This window comes from Xyrauchen texanus, chromosome 6 (assembly GCF_025860055.1).
Source record: "Xyrauchen texanus isolate HMW12.3.18 chromosome 6, RBS_HiC_50CHRs, whole genome shotgun sequence".
NCBI lineage: Eukaryota > Metazoa > Chordata > Actinopteri > Cypriniformes > Catostomidae > Xyrauchen > Xyrauchen texanus.
This window is the reverse complement of record NC_068281.1, coordinates 7,261,655-7,280,447: the sequence shown is the minus strand read 5'-3', so window position 1 is coordinate 7,280,447 and position 18,793 is coordinate 7,261,655. Positions and strand designations below refer to the sequence as shown.

At 38.2% G+C, this 18,793-nt stretch overlaps 1 protein-coding gene across 1 annotated transcript in view; it reads right to left on the bottom strand.

The window, feature by feature from the left end:
- The window catches only part of LOC127645599 (ephrin type-B receptor 1-B-like), a 323,036-nt gene that overhangs the window by 206,196 nt on the left and 98,047 nt on the right, over nucleotides 1–18,793 (bottom strand). The window contains exon 2 of the mRNA XM_052129261.1: nucleotides 15,109–15,173. Within this exon, the coding sequence (XP_051985221.1) occupies nucleotides 15,109–15,173 (65 nt within the window). The remainder of the gene's footprint in view (nucleotides 1–15,108; nucleotides 15,174–18,793) is intronic.

Here is an 18,793-nt window from a genome sequence, read left to right as displayed (position 1 = left end):
GCCACACATACTGTATATCAGGGAGAAAGATGTAGATAGACATTCTCTGATTTTACAGATTTAATTTGGAGAACTTCCTTTTTCAGTGTCGCTCTTGTTACACTGCTGAGTAAATTTCGCCTCAGGGATCAATAAAGTATTTCTAACTGTTATGGGTGAGAACTGGACCTAGTGCCAACCCAACACATTAATCTTCAGACACAGTAAGAGAAGACAGAGCATTAAGCACATTTGAGTGCATAGTTAAAAATTTGAAAAGAAGAAAGGCCAAAGGAACAAAATTCATGGACTAAAATGTCTTATTTATACACCTTTGGGAGCTATTTCAAATGTCTAAACTAGAGGCTGCTTGTAATTTTAAGTAGCTACAGTCAAGCCACCCTTATAAAAACTTAGTTATCTACATTACAAGTGATTCACAAATAGCAACTAACTGCATTTTAAAGAATAGTTCTCTTAAAATAGAAAATTCTGATATAATTTACTCGCCCTTGTGTTATTTCATATTTGTATGACATTGTTTCTTCTGAAGAACGCAATAGGAGATATTAGATGGAATGTCAGTCTCAGTAAAACAAATTAAATTAAAGTAAGTGACGACTGAGTGTTTCAGTCCTTAATGTTCTGCCTTGTGTGTTTCACTGAAGATAGAATGTCATATGAGTTTGAAACAATATGAGGGTGAGTAAATGATGACAGATGTTCTGGGTTAACTAGCCCATTAATTATTTAAAAGTGCAAGAGTTTTTTAATTGCACAACTATTAGAATTTATCATTCTATTTAAAAAAAAATTCAGAATCAGTTCGTTCAAATGAACAGCCTACTGCTGTTAGAATTCCAACGCCACTCATAAACAACCATTCATCATACTGATCTCTTAGAGAGAGAGAGAGAGAGAGACAGCATGGTCCAAATATGTAAATACTAGCCATCTGTCGATGGTGTCTATTCTGCTTAAAATATAAAAGACACCTCCAGAGACCTGGCTTTGACCCGCTAGAATCAGTTGGACTCAGGGCCCTCTCTCTTAAGACTGCCCTGCTGATCGCGCTCGCCTCCATCAAGAGGGTCGGTGACCTGCAAGCGTTCTCTGTTAGCGACACTTGCCTAGAGTTCGGTCCGGCAGACACATATGTGATCCTAATACCGCGACCAGGCTACGTGTCCAAGGTTCCTACCACGCCCTTTAGAGACCAGGTAGTGAACCTGCAAGCGCTGCCCCGGGAGGAGGTAGACCCAGCCCCCTCGTTGCTGTGTCCAGTACGTGTTTTGTGTACCTACTTTGACCGTACGTCTCCTTTGTCTGCTTTGGCGGACAACGGAAAGGGAACACTGTCTCCAAACAGAGGCTTTCCCACTGGGTCGTGAACGCCATTTCATTGGCCTATCACACCCAGGCCGTGCCCCCCCTTTGCGGGTCTGAGCCCACTCAACAAGGAGTGTTGCATCCTCTTGGGCACTGGCCAGGGGCACCTCCCTAGCAGACATATGTAGAGCAATATACCTTTGCGAGATTCTATAATCTCTGGGTTGAGTCAGTTTTGTCCCGTGTTTTCTCAGGTCCAAGCCGGTAGAACTCGGTAACACGCTGACGGACTGACCGGGTGGATCGCTTGCGCCTAGCGCCCTTTCCCTCGTCCGAGGTAAAATTGTGCACTTTTTCTCCCAGGAGATCCCACTCCTCGGATCCCTGGATGATTCCTCCCTAGCCCTTGTGGGTCCGCAGTTCAGCGGAGGAACTCGGCGACCCAATCCACTGCGGGTACTTAATCTACCCTGTACTGGAATAGGTGCTCCACAAGGCAGGACTCCTAGGTGAACTCCTAGGATGTTTTCACTGAAGCCTGCGAGGGACAACTCAAAGAGAGTTTACATCATAGGTATGTGCATCTTTGTAACAGATGTCAGTACTCAAGCAGTAACATTTATATTGTGAAGCAATGGCTAAATATCAAAGCTGAAGTATTAGAACTATCTTATGAGGTATAGATTAAATAAGAACTGAATGTGAATAACATACAATTAATGCAAACAATACAGATCATAAGATCACCAGCAATGGCTGCCAGACAAGAGTATATTAGATTTTTGATGTGAATGAAAGCAAGGCTGCGAGGAATAATGCCCTACAAAGGCAAAATACCTTAAGAGTGTGGAACTGAGAAAAATGACTTTATAGTTTTTTAGTTGTCCAGCCAAATGTATTATAGGTAGGACACTGAAAATCTGGCAATTAGATGTTTTATTAATTCAATTTATCTACATAAAAAATTCCTGAGCTCAAACTTTACTTTTGACCCCTAATTTGAAGTTACTGTACTGCCTTTGTATTGTCTGCAAAAAGTGAGAAGTCATGCCAAGGCAAAAGGCAGTAACTTCCATATTATCAATATTTGATTGCTGATCACCATTTACAAAATCATTATAGCTGTATAAAATTTAGTGATAATTTATTTTTATTTTGGATGAGTTTCAATTACTTATAGCCATGCACTTATTGCTCTCCTGTGCTATGGTTGTATTCTGATGGCATTTTTAATACATTAGACATGATGCCGCATAGCGGTAAAGAATATCTTTAATTGGTGTGCCGCAAAACTGACAGGTTGACTGCAGATAGGTGACACTGAATTATATGAATAAATACAAGATAAGCATTTTTCTAATGAGTAAAAAAATAATTTAATTAATAATGGAATGCAAAGATATAACAAATCATGTACAAATTTAAAATGCATGGGATTGGAATAAGAGATATTAAATCATGTACAAGTAAGTGAACATGGAATCCTGTTAATTTCATGTTCTTACTCGTCATCCTCCACAACATTGCTCACAGGCAGTAAACACCAGAAAGCCCTCCTGTTTGGGGGCACAAAAGGACATAGATTTGGGCGGGCTCTGGTGCTGGTGCTGGCAGTGGTGCTGTGACTGGAGTGAGGGGAATCTCCATAAGAGCAACAAGGGTGGTGTCAGGTGTGCTGCAGAACAGCTCATCAGAATCAAACGCCGGGAAACTAATATCCAGACAACTATCAAGAACTGTCCATGTTTTTTCATTTGGGTGCTGGATCACAATCAATATTTTGAACTGAAATAGAAAGCTTTTGTAACATTATAAATGTCTTTACTGTCACTTTTGAGCAATATAATGCATTCTTGCTGAATAAAAGTATTAATTTCTTTCCAAAAGAAAAAAAAAACTTACTGACCCCAAACTTTTGAACGGTAGTGTATAATGTAACAAAAGCTTTCTTTTTCAGATAAATGCGGTTATTTTGAACTTGTCTCAGGGGCGTTCACCATTTGCGTTGATCGCCTCAGCACAATACCATATGAATAGCGCCCTCTGCCCGTAAGAGACTGCTTACAGCTCACCCTTTTTATTTTCTTTATTGTTTTGTTGTTATTGTGAATTTACACAAATAAAAGTAGACCCTTTATTGTTTCTACTGATGTCTTACACTTATCTGTATGCCCAAAAATGAGTATTTTAAGTTGTTTCCGCTGTTATGAGGAAAAATTCCTGCAGGATGTACCGGCCCGTCCATCGACCCCAGAGGGTTAAACGCGAAGGTAAACACACTAAACAATATTTGTTTACTACACTTTTATTTAGGGGTCAGATTGCTTCAATGATGTATGTATGACAGTACACAGGCTACACCGTAATTTAAACGCGGCAAACTTTAATCTAAAAACAAAGGCAGAGTACCGTAACTCTCTTCCGGCAGAGTAACTTCATTTTGACGCACGGCTAAACTAAGGCAGAGTACCCTAACTCAATCTGAGCATTCCTAAACAAAGCCAAAGAGCGGTAACTGGAGTTACGGAGTTCTGCCTTGGTTTCTCCTGGGCAGAAGTTACTGTTAAGACCACCCACGTGATAAAGGAGGTCTTGAATGTCTCAAAAATATAAATAACTAATTTTCAACCAAAAACGAAGTTACGGCCTTTGCCTTTTGCCTTTGCCCGGCAGAATAGACCTACAGTCTCTTCAATGGCATCCACTGTATAAAGCTGTAAAAAGCTCTAAAATCTCTTCTAGATTTCCATTATTTATAAAAAATATATATCAACTTAAATTTATTTAAATATGTTTGTGTGTGTATGTGTGTGTTTGTTTGTTTGTTTTCTCAATGCTTCCTGACAATGTTGTCATTCCCTTCAAAACATTAAGGATGGTACTACTATGATGGTCCATTGTCTGTACAAAAATAGCAATGCTACAAAAAAGCTACACAGTTTTGAGCTGTTAAGTTAGCATCACCAGTGTCTTTTGTTTTATTTGTTACTCCTCTACACTCCTACCTAACACAAACAGAACAAGAGAAAGAGAGTAAAAAAAAATATGTATCCAGATGGTCATTAATCACAACCTGTGAAGCTTAATAAGGAAGTCGTCACGGCTACAGAGACCCTGCACGCGCTTTCAAGCACAGCCAAGGCTGTTCACTTTTATTAGAGTAACTAAAGTTTTTGTGTGTTCGTCAGCGAGAGAAAAAGAAAAAAAAAAGCCTTGGACAGGAAGCCACTGAGACAAGGTCCTCTGCCCTGTCAGACTGAACTCTCCAAGGAAATAATAGCAGAACTTTCTGTTCTTACAACAGCCATCAGGGTCATTTTCAGCAGCCAGCTCATCTTCACATAAAACATGTGGTGATTGTGTGATGCAGATTGCACATGTTCCTATTTGATATCAAGATTGCAAGTCATTTAGGCATCAATTCCCCCAATCCACGCCACTTTAGAACCAGCACAATTCTGAAAAATGTATTTACATATGGTAATGAAGCTGAATTATTGGTGGCTAAAACATGTTTATCCAAATGCCTGTCAAAATTGCAATTCCAAAAAAACCAAAAAACAAAGAGTGAAGGATGTTTCGAGTTCTGCGAATAACGGGCATTCAAAATCAGGCACCACCAGTGTATCATGACTTCTTGGTATAATGTTTAATGGCAAAGACATCAAAATTATATATGAAGCTAATCCAGTGAGTCCCCCTGTGTTGATTATTTAAAGAATGATTCAAGGGTCAGTAAATATTCAAGGCTTAGCCCAGACCTATGTGGATATGTATGGGGAAGTCCTTTGATGAAATGTCAGAATATAATACACTTTAAAATTAAAGTTCAAATACCTCATTCCGTGAGATGTCATTTTCTGTATATAGTAAGTCTTTAAATATCACTGAAACTAAAATGTCCTACTTACTTTTGTTTCAGCCTCAGATGCTCAAAGATACAGTATGCTCTATTTTGCCCCATTCGCCTTTTTGAAGTTCAACACACATTATGTACAATTGCCAGTTCTATATTGCTTTTTATTAATATTTGTATTACATTTTTTATTAATTTGTCAGGTGCTTCAAATTATTTTAGAAGATAGCAGGCTGTACATAGGATGAAATAGGTAAAACTAGCTATTTTTGTTTTTCTTAAGAACCTAAGTTTGCTATGTTCATGGTGTCATATTTTAATTAAGGGAGTTTGGCAAAACCGAAAATGTCCTACTTGTGATTCAAACTTTGCAAATTCAAGCAAATATAAATATAACTCTTTATTTTCAGGGTTATATATTTAATACTAACTGCATCTGGATAGAAGAGCTCAGCACAGTTTCCGTATCTCACCAAGACAGGTATTTTGACCATTCACACACAGTCGCAATAGTGAGTCACGAGTGCTCTTCTTGCATGCACGCAAAGTAAGCACGTAAGTACTGAAACTACTGAGTACTGAGTTGGTATTTGGTGTTTTTGATACTGTAGAAAGACCATTCTAATAAATGTATACATATGTTACTTAAAATTTTAATATATTTACATTTTTGCATCATCTTGTTATAACACACTAGTACTTTTGACAACACTAATGGTAAATGGTCTGCACTTATATAGCGTTTTTTTTAACCTTAGAGGTTACCAAAGCGCTTTAAACTGTGTCCCAATCACCCATTCACACACACATTCACATTCACACTGTGCATTTCCATCACAGAAATGCCACTCACTGAGTGTTTTTTTATTTTGACACCAACATCCAGTGAGCGGCAGTTCTGTGGACGGAAATGCCCAGTTGATGAGAGAGGTCAACAGAGAATGGCCAGACTGGTTCAAACTGACAAAGTCTACAGGTAACTCAGTGTGATAATGTTGAGTTCTTGGCAATGGACGAGTCAGGAGACATGAAAAAGTTCACAAGTAAGTCTCTTGAATTTGTTGCTTTTCTTGGTAGACACTCAATGGAGGGTAACCATCCGTAAAATAAATGTAACTTCACTCTTGTGTGATGAAAGCACTCTCCAACAATAGACAGTCTCTCTGCCCGTGGATGTCGTGCTTCCGATTTGCCTTTTCAGGTCTCCCTCCACCATCACTATAATTAGAGACAGGTGTTAGAGTACTCACAACCCAGGTGACGAGCCTTACCACTCTCCCTCTCACCACAATTGTGGTGAGAAGAATAAGCATCTCAGAATGCTATTCTGAGATGCGGGTTGGTGCTGTTTTGGCAGCACGAGGGGGACCTACACAATATTAGGCAGGTGGTTTTATACATATTGAAAGAAAGAAAAGATTTCAAGGGAGAAACAGAGAAGCAGAGATAATAAGAAAGAAAAAGAGAAGGAAAAAAAGTGTGCTGGAGCTCTCTGTGAGTGGACGCTAAGGAAAAGACAGCAGTCAGCAGGACAGAGAACAGAGAGAGAGAGAGAGAGAGAGAGAGAGAGAGATAAAGAACATGAGAAAGAGAGGTAGAAATAAACAAGGAATAAAGAGAAGATGAGACACAGAGCATCTGAAAAGCAGTGGTCTCAGGGAAGGCGGTGAAAGAGCCAAGAGCAAACAGCAGAGGAAAGTGACTGTATTTTGTTAGCATTTTAGACAGAATGAAAGAGGGGTGAGGGAAAGAAGAAAATGCTTTTAGAAGAACACATGAGCAAATTACTGGGGACATTTCAATTAAAGTCTTTGGTCCTAGCTCTCACAGACACACACACAATTTACTCACAGCCAAGATGTCTTATCATTGAGTGTTTTTTTTTTGGGGGGGTCAAAGTCTTTCTCCTATTCCATCTGAATATGCTAAGTCAAATATAAGTTGATTTCAAATGTAGGTTGATTTCATCTTAAAGTGTAACATTGTGGCTCTGTGGCACTTTTAAACAGTCGTAAATTCTCAGGGCCAGCAAAACCTTCTCTGCTGACCTAACATGCCTAATATTTTCATATTCACCTCTTTGCCCATGTATTTTCAATTTTCAATTATTATTTGGGTGCTTCTCACAGAACGACAACATAAAATGTGCATTATCCACAGACACCAAGTGAACATATTTACACAGAAAACAAACTTAATTAACAAACTTAAACTTGTGCATTAAGTAAATGCAATATAAACGTATGCATAAAATATATAAAGTGAATAAAGTGCTGTATGCAGTGCCGTAGCTAGACCCTGGCTGATAGGGCTGAAGCCCTGGATCTTTTGTTGATAGCCCCGAGTGTTTTTTTTTTTTTGAGATGAGAAAACAAAAAGTAAGGCTTCCAGTTAATTACATTAGGGTAGAAAAGAAACAAGGCAGGCTTGAATTCTGGCTTCAAATAAAAATCCAATCAGTGAGCCCAACTTGCATTAATTGACAGTTCGTGCTTTGACTTTTACCTGCTGTTCATGCTGAAGTTCATCAGACGAATCGTTACGAACGCCGCGTGTAGGAGCTTACTATTTTCTCTGAAGGGGGTGAAGCTTTCCTGTATCAGAGGCACTGAGATTTTAATATGCAAGCCTTATTTCTAAATATATAATCTATAAGCCTCATTTCTAATCTTCATTTTTTTTTTATCAATCAACACACCAAGTAGATTTGCACCAGTCATCTTGTTCAGTTATTCGGGTTTAGTCAGGAGTCAGTACGTGGGAGTGAGCTATAACCCTAAATAGCACAAAACATAGGTCTTAAAATGATAAAATCTCACATTAAAGCCAAACAAAAATGACTGCCTGTATGCGCTTTGCCCATGCTGGTTCACATTTCCATGTCATGTGTGTGGAGTTAAACTGCAGCGTTTAAATAGCCTCTTTGGTGTGCCTTGACTTTTAAATGGTTTAAAATCAAATGATATTGAACTTGTCAAATTATTGTACTTTTTTTTTTTTATCCCCTTTTCTCCCCAGTTTGGAATGCCCACTACATAGTAGGTCCACGTTGTGGCTCAGTTACTCAACTCAAACCGGGTGGCAGAGGGCAAGTCTCAGTTGCCTCCTCTTCTGAGACAGTCAGTCCACGCATCTTATCACACGGCTTATTGTGCATGACACCGCGGAGACTCCCAGCATGTTGAGGCTCATGCTACTCTCCACGATCCAGGCACAATTTAATATGCGCCCCATTGAGAGCGAGAACCCCTAATCGTGACTACAAGAAGGTTACCCCATGTGACTCTACCCTCCCTAGCAAGCGGGCCAATTTGGTTGCATAGGAGGCCTGGCTGTAGTCACTCAGCACATCCTGGATTCGAACTTTGCGACTCAATAGGTAGCATCAATACTCGCTGAGCTACCCAGGCCCCCAGAATTACTGTACTTAAAGGGTTAGTTCACCCAAAAATGAAAATTATCCCATAGTTTACTCAACCTCAAGCCATCCTAGGTTTATATGACTTTCTTCTTTCAGCCAAATACAATTGACGTTATATTAAAAAATATCGTGGCTCTTCCAGTCGTTATAATGGGAGTGAATGGATTTCTGGAAGCATCCATCCATCATAAAAGTAATCCATACGGCTCCATGGAGTTAATAAAGGCCTTCTGAAGCGAAACGATGTGTTTTTGTAAGAAAAATATTCATATTTCTAACTTTATAAACTATAATCACTTGCTTCCGGTAATGGCCATCTGCACGTTCAAGAGAGAGTCGAGTTCTAGCGTATGACATAGGCGTAGCGTAAGCTCCGGTGAGGAGTGAATAGAGCAAAACAAAATGCTGGTCACAAATTAGAAGTCAACAACGAGGATTTGTAAAGAAAAATGTCAGAGGATTTCGAAATAAGAGAAGAAGAGATTCCGTTTTTTGCCCAGCTCTATTTGTTTGAACCGGAGTACACCGACCAGGAACCCTGGGAGATGGAGGAGGCTGCAGCAGCGGCACAAACAAAAGAATCTGGTAGACGGAGAGTACGGGGGATGTGGTGGTGCTCATGCAGGAAATGCGAGGTAATGCCAACAGAGGCTGAGAGTGTTTGCTGTCATGAATGGACATCGGAATGATTGATAGATGCACAAACATACCATTTTAAGACTAATAAAATCTACAGTATAGCTAATACAACTCACTTTGTTTTCCTTTGCTGTAAACAACACACGCTTCCGCGTTTGTCACTGCTAAGCAGAGCTTACACTACACCTACGTCATGCGTTAGAACACTCTCGTGAATGCACAGACGGCCGTTACCGGAAGCCATTGATTATAGTTTATAAAGTTACATTTACATTTATCCATTTGGCAGACGCTTTTATCCAAAGCGTCTGCCAAACGCACTTATTACAGGGACAATCCCCCCCGGAGCAACCTGGAGTTAAGTGCCTTGCTCAAGGGCCCAACAGTGGCATCTTGGTAGTGCTGGGGCTTGAACCACCGACCTTCTGGTCAGTAACCCTGAGCCTCAACCACTGAGCCACCACTGAGCCACCACTGCCCCATTAGAAATATGGATATTTTTCAGGTATATTTTTTATATATGGATATATTTAAGGCTTTGCTTCAGAAGGACTTTATTAACCCTCTGGAGCCATATGGCTTACTTTCATGATGAATAGATTAGCTTTTTTGGGCTTCAAAATCTAAGGTACCATTCACTCCTATTATAAAGCTTGGAAGAGCCTGGATATTTTTTAATATAACTCTGAATGTGCTTGGCTGAAAGAGGAAAGTCATATACACCAAGGGTGGCTTGAGGGTGAGTACATTATGGGATAATTTTCATTTTTGGGTGAGCTAACCCTTTAAGTGTGCATACCAAAGCAAAAAGGAAATAAAATCACTCTCTTTCCATTTATCAAGCATTGAAACTTTGTCAAAAACAATCTGAAATCATGTTTAATAACAGTCATTAAACCCAATGCAGGTGTTTCGAATTAACGCGTTAAATCGACAGCCCTAATATATATATATACATATATTATATAAAATTACAGATTTACATATAGAATAAATGTGGTAAGTTAAATGTGAAATGTAACTGTGATATTATTCTCTGTGTGTGTGAATGCTCAAAATATAAATGAATAATTAGTCATTAATATTTTGAAAGTATCCTGGGAGCATTCACACCCACACAGATCATGACAATGAATTAAATATGGGCTGCTTGAGATGCAGCTGACCTTTGACCTCTGGTTGATGCATAGGGCAAGCAGTCATAAAACATAATCACTGAGACAGAGGGAACTGTGTTCTGGGAAAGATCAGACAATCAGAATCAAGATGTGAGAAGTGGACAGCTGAGGTCTGAAAGGAATTGGGGATTTTAGGATTTTTAGGAAAAAGGAAGAGGGGGACTAATGGAAAGAAGGGACGAATTAGAGGGATGTGTCTGTGTGAGTGTGCATATGTGCGATGGAGGGGGCAGCTGTGAGATTTTGTCAAATGGTGTGAATAAATGGTGAAAGCATTCAACAGTGCATGTGAAGGACGATCAGGGTTATACCTCCTCATGTGACCCACAGAAAGAGAGGATGAAGTGAGAAGAAAAGATGACAGGAAGAGTAGAGAGAAAATGGAGTGGATGAAAGCTTTCAGTGCCTTTGAAAAACACTCCATTCAGGAAAATAAAATATATCACATTTAAACATAAGAACATGTAAAAAAAATATATATTAGAGATGTGCATTAATTAACAGATAAATGGTGAAAAATATCGACTAGCAGAATCAGTACCGTTAAGTCGATTAGTCTTGCACATCCCTAATATATACAGTATATATATATATATATATATATATATATATATATAAAGAAAATCAGAAATTAATTACTAAATTGTCTGATTAATACGTTGATAAAATTATGGAACTTGATACATTTACTTCATACTATGTCTCAAAAAATTTTTTGAACAAAAAAAATTTGTTTTTACTTAACAATTGGTTAATCCTCATTTATTTAAATTATTTAAATATGTACATGTTAAAAATGCACAGGTTTTAATTTTTTTTTTTAATTTAGAGTTTTTTACAGGTATAAATCTTTGATACAATGTATATATGGACTAAAAACCAAATGTTTTGAGCAAAAATATAATTTATAATTCATTCTGTTTCAGAAGTTCCACAGCCTCCTTTCCACAAGGTTTCCAGTTAGAACAAAATAAAAGAACAGTTAATAACAGTTTATTTTTTAATTACACTACTCTGTGTGGGTGGGTGAAATACCAATTTCAGTGTTGCCAGATCTCACATGAGAATAATAAGGTAATAATAAGTGTTGCCTCAACAAAATAAGGTAAAATAAGCAATATTTTTTTTTCCTGTCTGGTGGATTTACCAGCATTAACAAACAGTTTATTTACAGGTAAAAAAAATTATATTTTGTATTCCCAAAAAGACTTCTTAAGAAAGTACTTATATTTTTTCTTAAGATTGTTCTCAAGAAAAAGAAGCAGTCAAATTCTCAAAAAAAAATAAGAAATCTTAAAAAACTTAGGATAAGTTAGGACAACCTCACAGTTGTCTTAAATTCTAAAAGGAAAGATGTTTAATGAATTAACTGGGTTGTTATAAATGTGATGCGTTCTATAATTTTGAGCCTGAAGTCATAATGGGCTGTTTATTTTGAGATGTGACAAATTTCTGACTGTTTTGAGATTAATTATATATATTTTTTTATTTCAGCTTTCAAACCATGTAAATTTTATCACCAAATGTTGTTAGAAGTTTCTTAATGTGGTGACAAATCATGCTAATTCAAATAGATGCGCTGCATATAGCTGTAACGAGTCAGGCAAGGAATGAGAATCTAAACGGAGCATCAATTAAACAAAAGATAAACAAAGTACTCAGAATATAAAGAAACAAACCCAGGAACAAGACACAGGGAAACAATCACAGAGTAAAACAACACATATGAAGACTCACAAAGAAACCAGGGGAAACAAGGGCTTAAATATACAAGGGCAAACAAGTAACACCTGGGGAAACAATCAGGGGAAAACCAATCATAAAAAGAAACTACAAAGGACAACAAAACTAACAGGAAACAGAAACAGGGAACTAAACAAGAATTACAACATAAAAGTCAAGACAAAAACAGGGGATCCGTGACAATAGCGCTCTCTTTCCGCGGGTCCAGTCAGCATTACAGGCTGCGTCATCAGAGCGTGCGCAAACCAACTGGCTGGTGTTTTTACAGACATTTTCAACCTTTCCCTCTCCTTTTCTGTGGTCCCCACATCCTTTAAAATGTCCACCATTATGCCTGTACCAAAGCAATCCAAAATTACTTGCTTAAATGACTGCCGTCCAGTTGTTCTGACCCCCATCATCGGCAAATGCTTTGAGAGACTAATCCGAGATTACATCTGCTCTGTGCTGCCTACCTCACTGGACTCACTGCAGTTTGATTACCGCAATAACCGCTCCACTGATGATGCCATTGCATCTACTCTACATACTGTTCTATCCCACCTGGAAAAAAGCTGAATGTCATCAAAACACTTCATATTTATTTCCACTGATTACATTGGGGGTACAGTGTATTTTGATTGTATACAGTCTTCTTATTTTGTGTACACTGTATATTATTTTATTGTATACAGTCTTCTTATTTTATGTGTATTGTAACAAGATGTGTAAACTGTGTTATGTGTAAATCATAATCATGTGTAAGATGTTTTTTGTTATAGTTGTACTATTTTGGAGAACATTTTGGAACAAATTTAAACATTATCAGCATTAAATATAATGTTTTCTCTACGAAACAATTGAAAATCACTTTGTTCCAGTTTTTGGTTATGTTCTGCAAAACATATTGTTCGTTTTCGGTTTTTGTTTTTTGTTTTCGTTCTTTGAACTGTTTTTAGTCCCTGCGCTAGGGTCATTTTTCATGTCATTTTGTATAGCGCTTTTCACAACACATCGTTTCAAAGCAGCTTTACATAAAATCATGCTTTACAGAATATCAGACAATGAAACTGTAATATCTATAAAGTCTTAGAGTCGTAATTTGTATAATTTTATTAAATATGATTGTAAATTGTGTATAAATATAAATAATCAAATGATAATTGTATTTAGAACCCCAGTGAGCAAGCTGAAGGCGACTGTGGCAAGGAACACAAAACTCCATAAGATGTTGGTTAATGGAGAAAACCAGGCTCACGGTGGGGGCCAGTTCCCCTCTGGCTAAACAGCATGAATATAATGTCAATATTAGCTATTTGTAGGGTGTTCTTGGAGATTGGCTAGATAATGCTGCTAGCATTTTTTTCACTTGTTTTATCGTCCGTCAGTCTAAAATTCTACATATAATCACTTGTGAAATGAATTATCACAGCTCTACTCAACAACTCGCATGATTTGAGGTATCATGTCCATAGCACAAATGGTACGGGATGAGTTACGCATCGAAGCTCAATCCTTAGGGTCAAAGTTTTATTCAAATCCCTATCAATTAGTTTGGCCAACAGTAATAGTGATGATTGGCTTAAAAGCATCACTAATAATAACATAATGGGAAAGGAATATGGTTGCCTGCAGCAGGACATTTGATGAGCTAATTGATTTTCTCTCACTAGGCTGCCTGTCTATCACTGTCAGACACTTACGTCTTTAAGTGTGTGTGTGTGTAAGTGTGGCCCACATTGACCATCTGTTGAGACTTTCATTATTAATTTTAAACCACAGCTGGTCAAACTGAAGGATAGATGTTGGGGGGAGGTGAATGAGATGGATTTGGTGGGCAAATCAATTCAATAAAAGTAATGTAATAGGAAGAATGCAATTCACTAAAGAGAATAGGTCAAACAAAATAAACAAAATCATCCATGCGTGCATGTATACAGGTATATGAATGTGTGCGTGAGAATGTGACAAACACCTCTGAACTCTTCTGTTACTTCACCCCATTCCATTTTCCTTCATCTCTCTCTCTCTCTCTCTCTCTCTCTCTCTCTCTCTCTCTCTCTCTCTCTCTCCAAATGAGCTTTATTGCCATGACTGCTTACAATGTATACTGTTGCCAAAGCATTCTGTAATAGTAATAATACAAATAAATAATAAAATAAAACATGTATTACATACTTAAAACAACATACAGGTAAGTACACAAATTGTAAAGAGAGGTATCTACAGAGAACAAAGTGTTACTGTAAATTAAACTGACAATTTTAGTATTTAGTGAGGGGTCACCCTCTCTCCCCAGATCATGACAAGAAGACACATATTCAGCTGCTGAAGATCTACATTCAGCCTTCTTGCCAAAACATATGAGAGTTTCTCTAAATTACTCATTCTGCATTCTGCTTTCTCTCTCTCTCTCTCTAAAATCATATCAAACTCAGACAGCGAGTGCACTCAAACTAGACCTAAACCTTGAATTTCTTGTGTCCTGGCTGGCGTTAAATTAAACCACTATATTTCTCTGTAGGTTCAGCAGTGCTTTGGCTGTCATCACAGCAGACCCACTCTCACAGTTAGACACATTCAGAGGTGCTTTTTAGCTTAAGTGGACCCATTATGCCATTAAGTCCTGAATGTGAACTGTGGAGTGTAATGCGTATGGTGATTGTGCAAAGAGGGCTTCACAGTTTGCCCTGAAGTTGGGAGAGAAAGAGGTGTGTGTGACATTGATTGCTTAATTTCACTGTTCAGAGAGGGGGATAACTGCACCTGGAGTACAAACATATTTAACAGTGTATTTCAGAGGTAATCTGAAACCATTTAGTAACTCTTTTCTCTCGTAAGTATTTAGCTGAATGGTGAAAAGAAGGAGGTGCTTTTCTAAAAAATAATGGACACACATTAAGTGTTTTAATATAGTGTGAGTAGTTCTGTAGGTCATTGATTGATGCGTGCAAACACACACACTCACACACACAAACACTCACCCCTGAGGAAGGGTACGCCGTCCACCCGAGCTCTGCTGTGGCGGTCCGAGTGTCCATCAGTGTTTCTGTAAGTCACACAGAAAGAGAGAGATATTTATGTGGAATCAAATATTTATGTTTAAATGTTCAAACATAAATTGATGTTTGACAAGCTCTGATCATTGTGACAGCCTCTAAATAAAGCTACCCTTAAACACTACAGAGGGCTAAAGAAAGGCTTTCTGAGCAGTTTCTTTTTTTTATTCAGACATATTTAAAAGTTATACAGAAAGGATCTTTAGAAGATTATCTTTAAGGAAGGAGCTTCTCTAGATTAGCTGTCTTCAACCCTCTGGAGTGTATGTGTTCAAGAGTTACGACACACAACAGAGAGCTGCTAGGTCAAACATTGCTCTAAAACAAACAAAGAGGATAAGCAAGATTTTTTCTAGAGCTATTCTTGAAATTCAATCTTGTAGTTGAATTTTGTGTTGTACAACAGTGACACCTGACAGCGGGGACAGCTCTAGAACAAATAAACGGCTCACAAACACACTGCTCTGAATCAAACAAATAGAAGGTTAAAGTATGTTCTAGAACAAATATTCATCTTGAAAACTTTTAAATGTTTCAGTGATTGTGAAAATCAATTTTAGAATATTCTAGAGTAGAGACATGCTACACAGAGAGCTGCTCTAGAACAGAAACACACAGAACATTACAAAGAGCAGATCTAGAGCAGATAGTCTCTACTGTAAAAACTGCTCAATAGAAAATGAACTGTTTTAAAGCAGAAACGCCCTACAGAGAGAGATGCTCTCGAACAAACTCACTCCAGAGGGATAAAGGCAGCTGTTCTAGAGCAGGTATTTTTACTGGAAAGAGCTTTTCTACAAAACATACATTGCACAGTGCTGATGTGAGCTAGTCTAGAGTGACAGACTCCACACAAATTATTGACAATATTAAAAGTGTTTGAGAAGTACATATTTCGAATATCCTAGAGAATAAATCACTTTTCAGAGAGCTGCTTAAAAACACAAACACACATAGTGTTACAAAGAGTAGCTCTAGAGCAGATACTCTCTACCATGAAAACGCCCTACAGAGAGAGATGCTCTAGAACAAACTCACTAAAGGCAGCTGTTCTAGAGCAGGTATTCTTACTGGAAAGAGCTTTTCTACAAAACATACATTGCACAGTCCCAATGTGAGCTATTCTAGAGGCATACTGGGATAAAGCACATAACTGCTAAGCAGAAGGTTGCTGGTTCAATCCCCACAGCCTTGAGCAAGGACACGTAACTCCAGGTTGCTCCAGGGGATTGTCCTTGTAATAAGTTGCTTTGGATAAAAGAGTCGGCCAAATGTAAATGTAGAATATTCTATAGAAGAGAAACACTATACAGAGAACTGCTTGAGAACACAAACACAAAGAGTCCTCTAGAGGCTATAACACATATACTTTAGCCACTAGAAAAATTGCTAAAAAGAAAAACCCCTTTTCTAAAGCAGGAATACACTACAGAGAGAGCTACTCTAGAACAAACATACTCTAAAGGAATAAAGGCAGCTGTTTGTAGAGCTGGTATTATTTTTGGAAAGAGCTGCTTACAGAACATATATTACACAGTTCTACAGTATTCTAGAGCAACACATTCTACACACACACTTGAAAATGTAACAGTGATTGTGAAGTACATTTTAAGATTGTTCTAGAGCACCAACTGTCTACCAAGAGCTAATCTAGAACACAAACAAGCAAACAAACAAACGGTTATAAACAGCAGCTCTAGAGCAAATAGTCTCTATTGGAAAAACTGCTCTTCAGAAAACAAACTGTTCTAAAGCAGTAACGCACTACAGACGGAGCTGCCATGATGATATATATACTACAACAAGTGCTATGTTCTAGAACATTCCATGGAGGTTTCAGATAGCTGTTATAAAGCAGCAACACACTACAGGGGGAGATGCTCTAGAAGACATACACTCCAAAGGGCACAATGAGCTGCTCTAGAGCTGATAAATACTACAACAACAGCTGCTCTAGAACATTCCAGAGGGTTTCAGACAGCTGTTATAAAGCAGAAACACACTACAAAGGGAGATGATCTTGAACAGTGGTCCCCAACCCAGTTCCTGCAGGCATCCAAGCACAGCACATTTGTATTGTATATCTCCATTTTTCGACACACCAACTTCAGGTCTTGGAGTCTCCACTAACGAACTGATGAGTTGAATCTGTTGTGTTTGATTAGAGAGATATCCAAAATGTGTAGTGTTGGGGGATTCCATGAACAGGGTTGGGAACCACTGCTCTTGAACACATATACTCCAAAAGGTTATATCGAGCTTCTCAAGAGCTGATAAATACTAGAACAAGAGCTGCTCTAGAACATTCAAGAGGGTTACAGACAGCTGCCATAAAGCAGAAACACACGACAGAAGAAAATGCCCTAGAACACATACACGCCAAAAGGTTATATGGAGCTTCTCAAGAGCTGATCATTCTACAAGAGCTACTCTAGAACACTCCAGAGGGTTTCATACTGCTGATCTAAAGCAGCTCTTGCCATTAAGAATAGAATCTAGAAAAAAATCCCCAAGAATTCGCACCCTCAGAATTGATATGCTCTTTACAGGTGTTCTATTGGAGAGATACCATACAAAGAAGGTCACACTACAACAAAAATACTCCAAGAAGAAGCTTTTCTAGAGCAGACACACTGTACAAAAGACAGAAGCTCCAGAATACAAACTCTCCATAGTGTTACAGATAGCTACTCTTTAGTAGCCACTATGACCCTGTGTTTCTGAAGACAGATTTAGGATAAGCTGTTTGTGTCCTTTAAGCGGTCAGCTATTGTCAGACCTTATCAAAGGAGATATCTTCGAACAGGAGAGAAAATAATCCACATACCAAACTCCGATAAGATGGATAACATTGATAAAAAACCTGGACTGATTCCTGACTCTTCCAATGACCAAGCAAATCAGTAGCAAGGCACTAAATCCTTAATGTTAAGTTGGTGATATTGTAAGCACTTATTTGTATGCATGAGTAATTATTTCAGAGCCACAGAAGCAGTTAAGAGCAAACTAAATATGGCATATGTCGCTCCGATATTGTCCACTCTAGCACTTTTCTGCTGTAGGGTCTCCATGCACTATGACAAGTCAAGTCAAGTAATTTTTTATTTGTATAGCGCTTTTCATAACACACATCATTTCAAAGGAGCTTTACAGAAAATAAGATTATTTTTTTTTTTTTTTTAATTAAACTGTAATATCTATAAAGTCTTAAAGTGATCATTGTGTACATCATTAAAGTACTGAGCAAATTTCTTGAGTCAAACCGCATCAATGAAAATGGATCTACATCTCATACAGATTCTAGACATTCTCTCTCTACCCTTCCCTCTGGGTTCCTCACAGACATACACACAAGTGTGTATGTCACACTGTATCTTAATTGCATCCATATGTGCTCTCGCTTTGAGCTAAGCCTGTCAATGTGGGACGGGAATAAGTAACGAGTGATGTCACAGAGGAAAGAGAAAAGGATGAATATCTGCTCTCTCTGCAAAAAACAATCAGAGGCTTTGTGCCGAAAGCCAACTGTATCTCTCCTCTTCTCTCTCAAGTGAAAGGAATAGTTCACCCAAAATGAAAATTCTACCATTATTTACCCTCCCTCATGTTG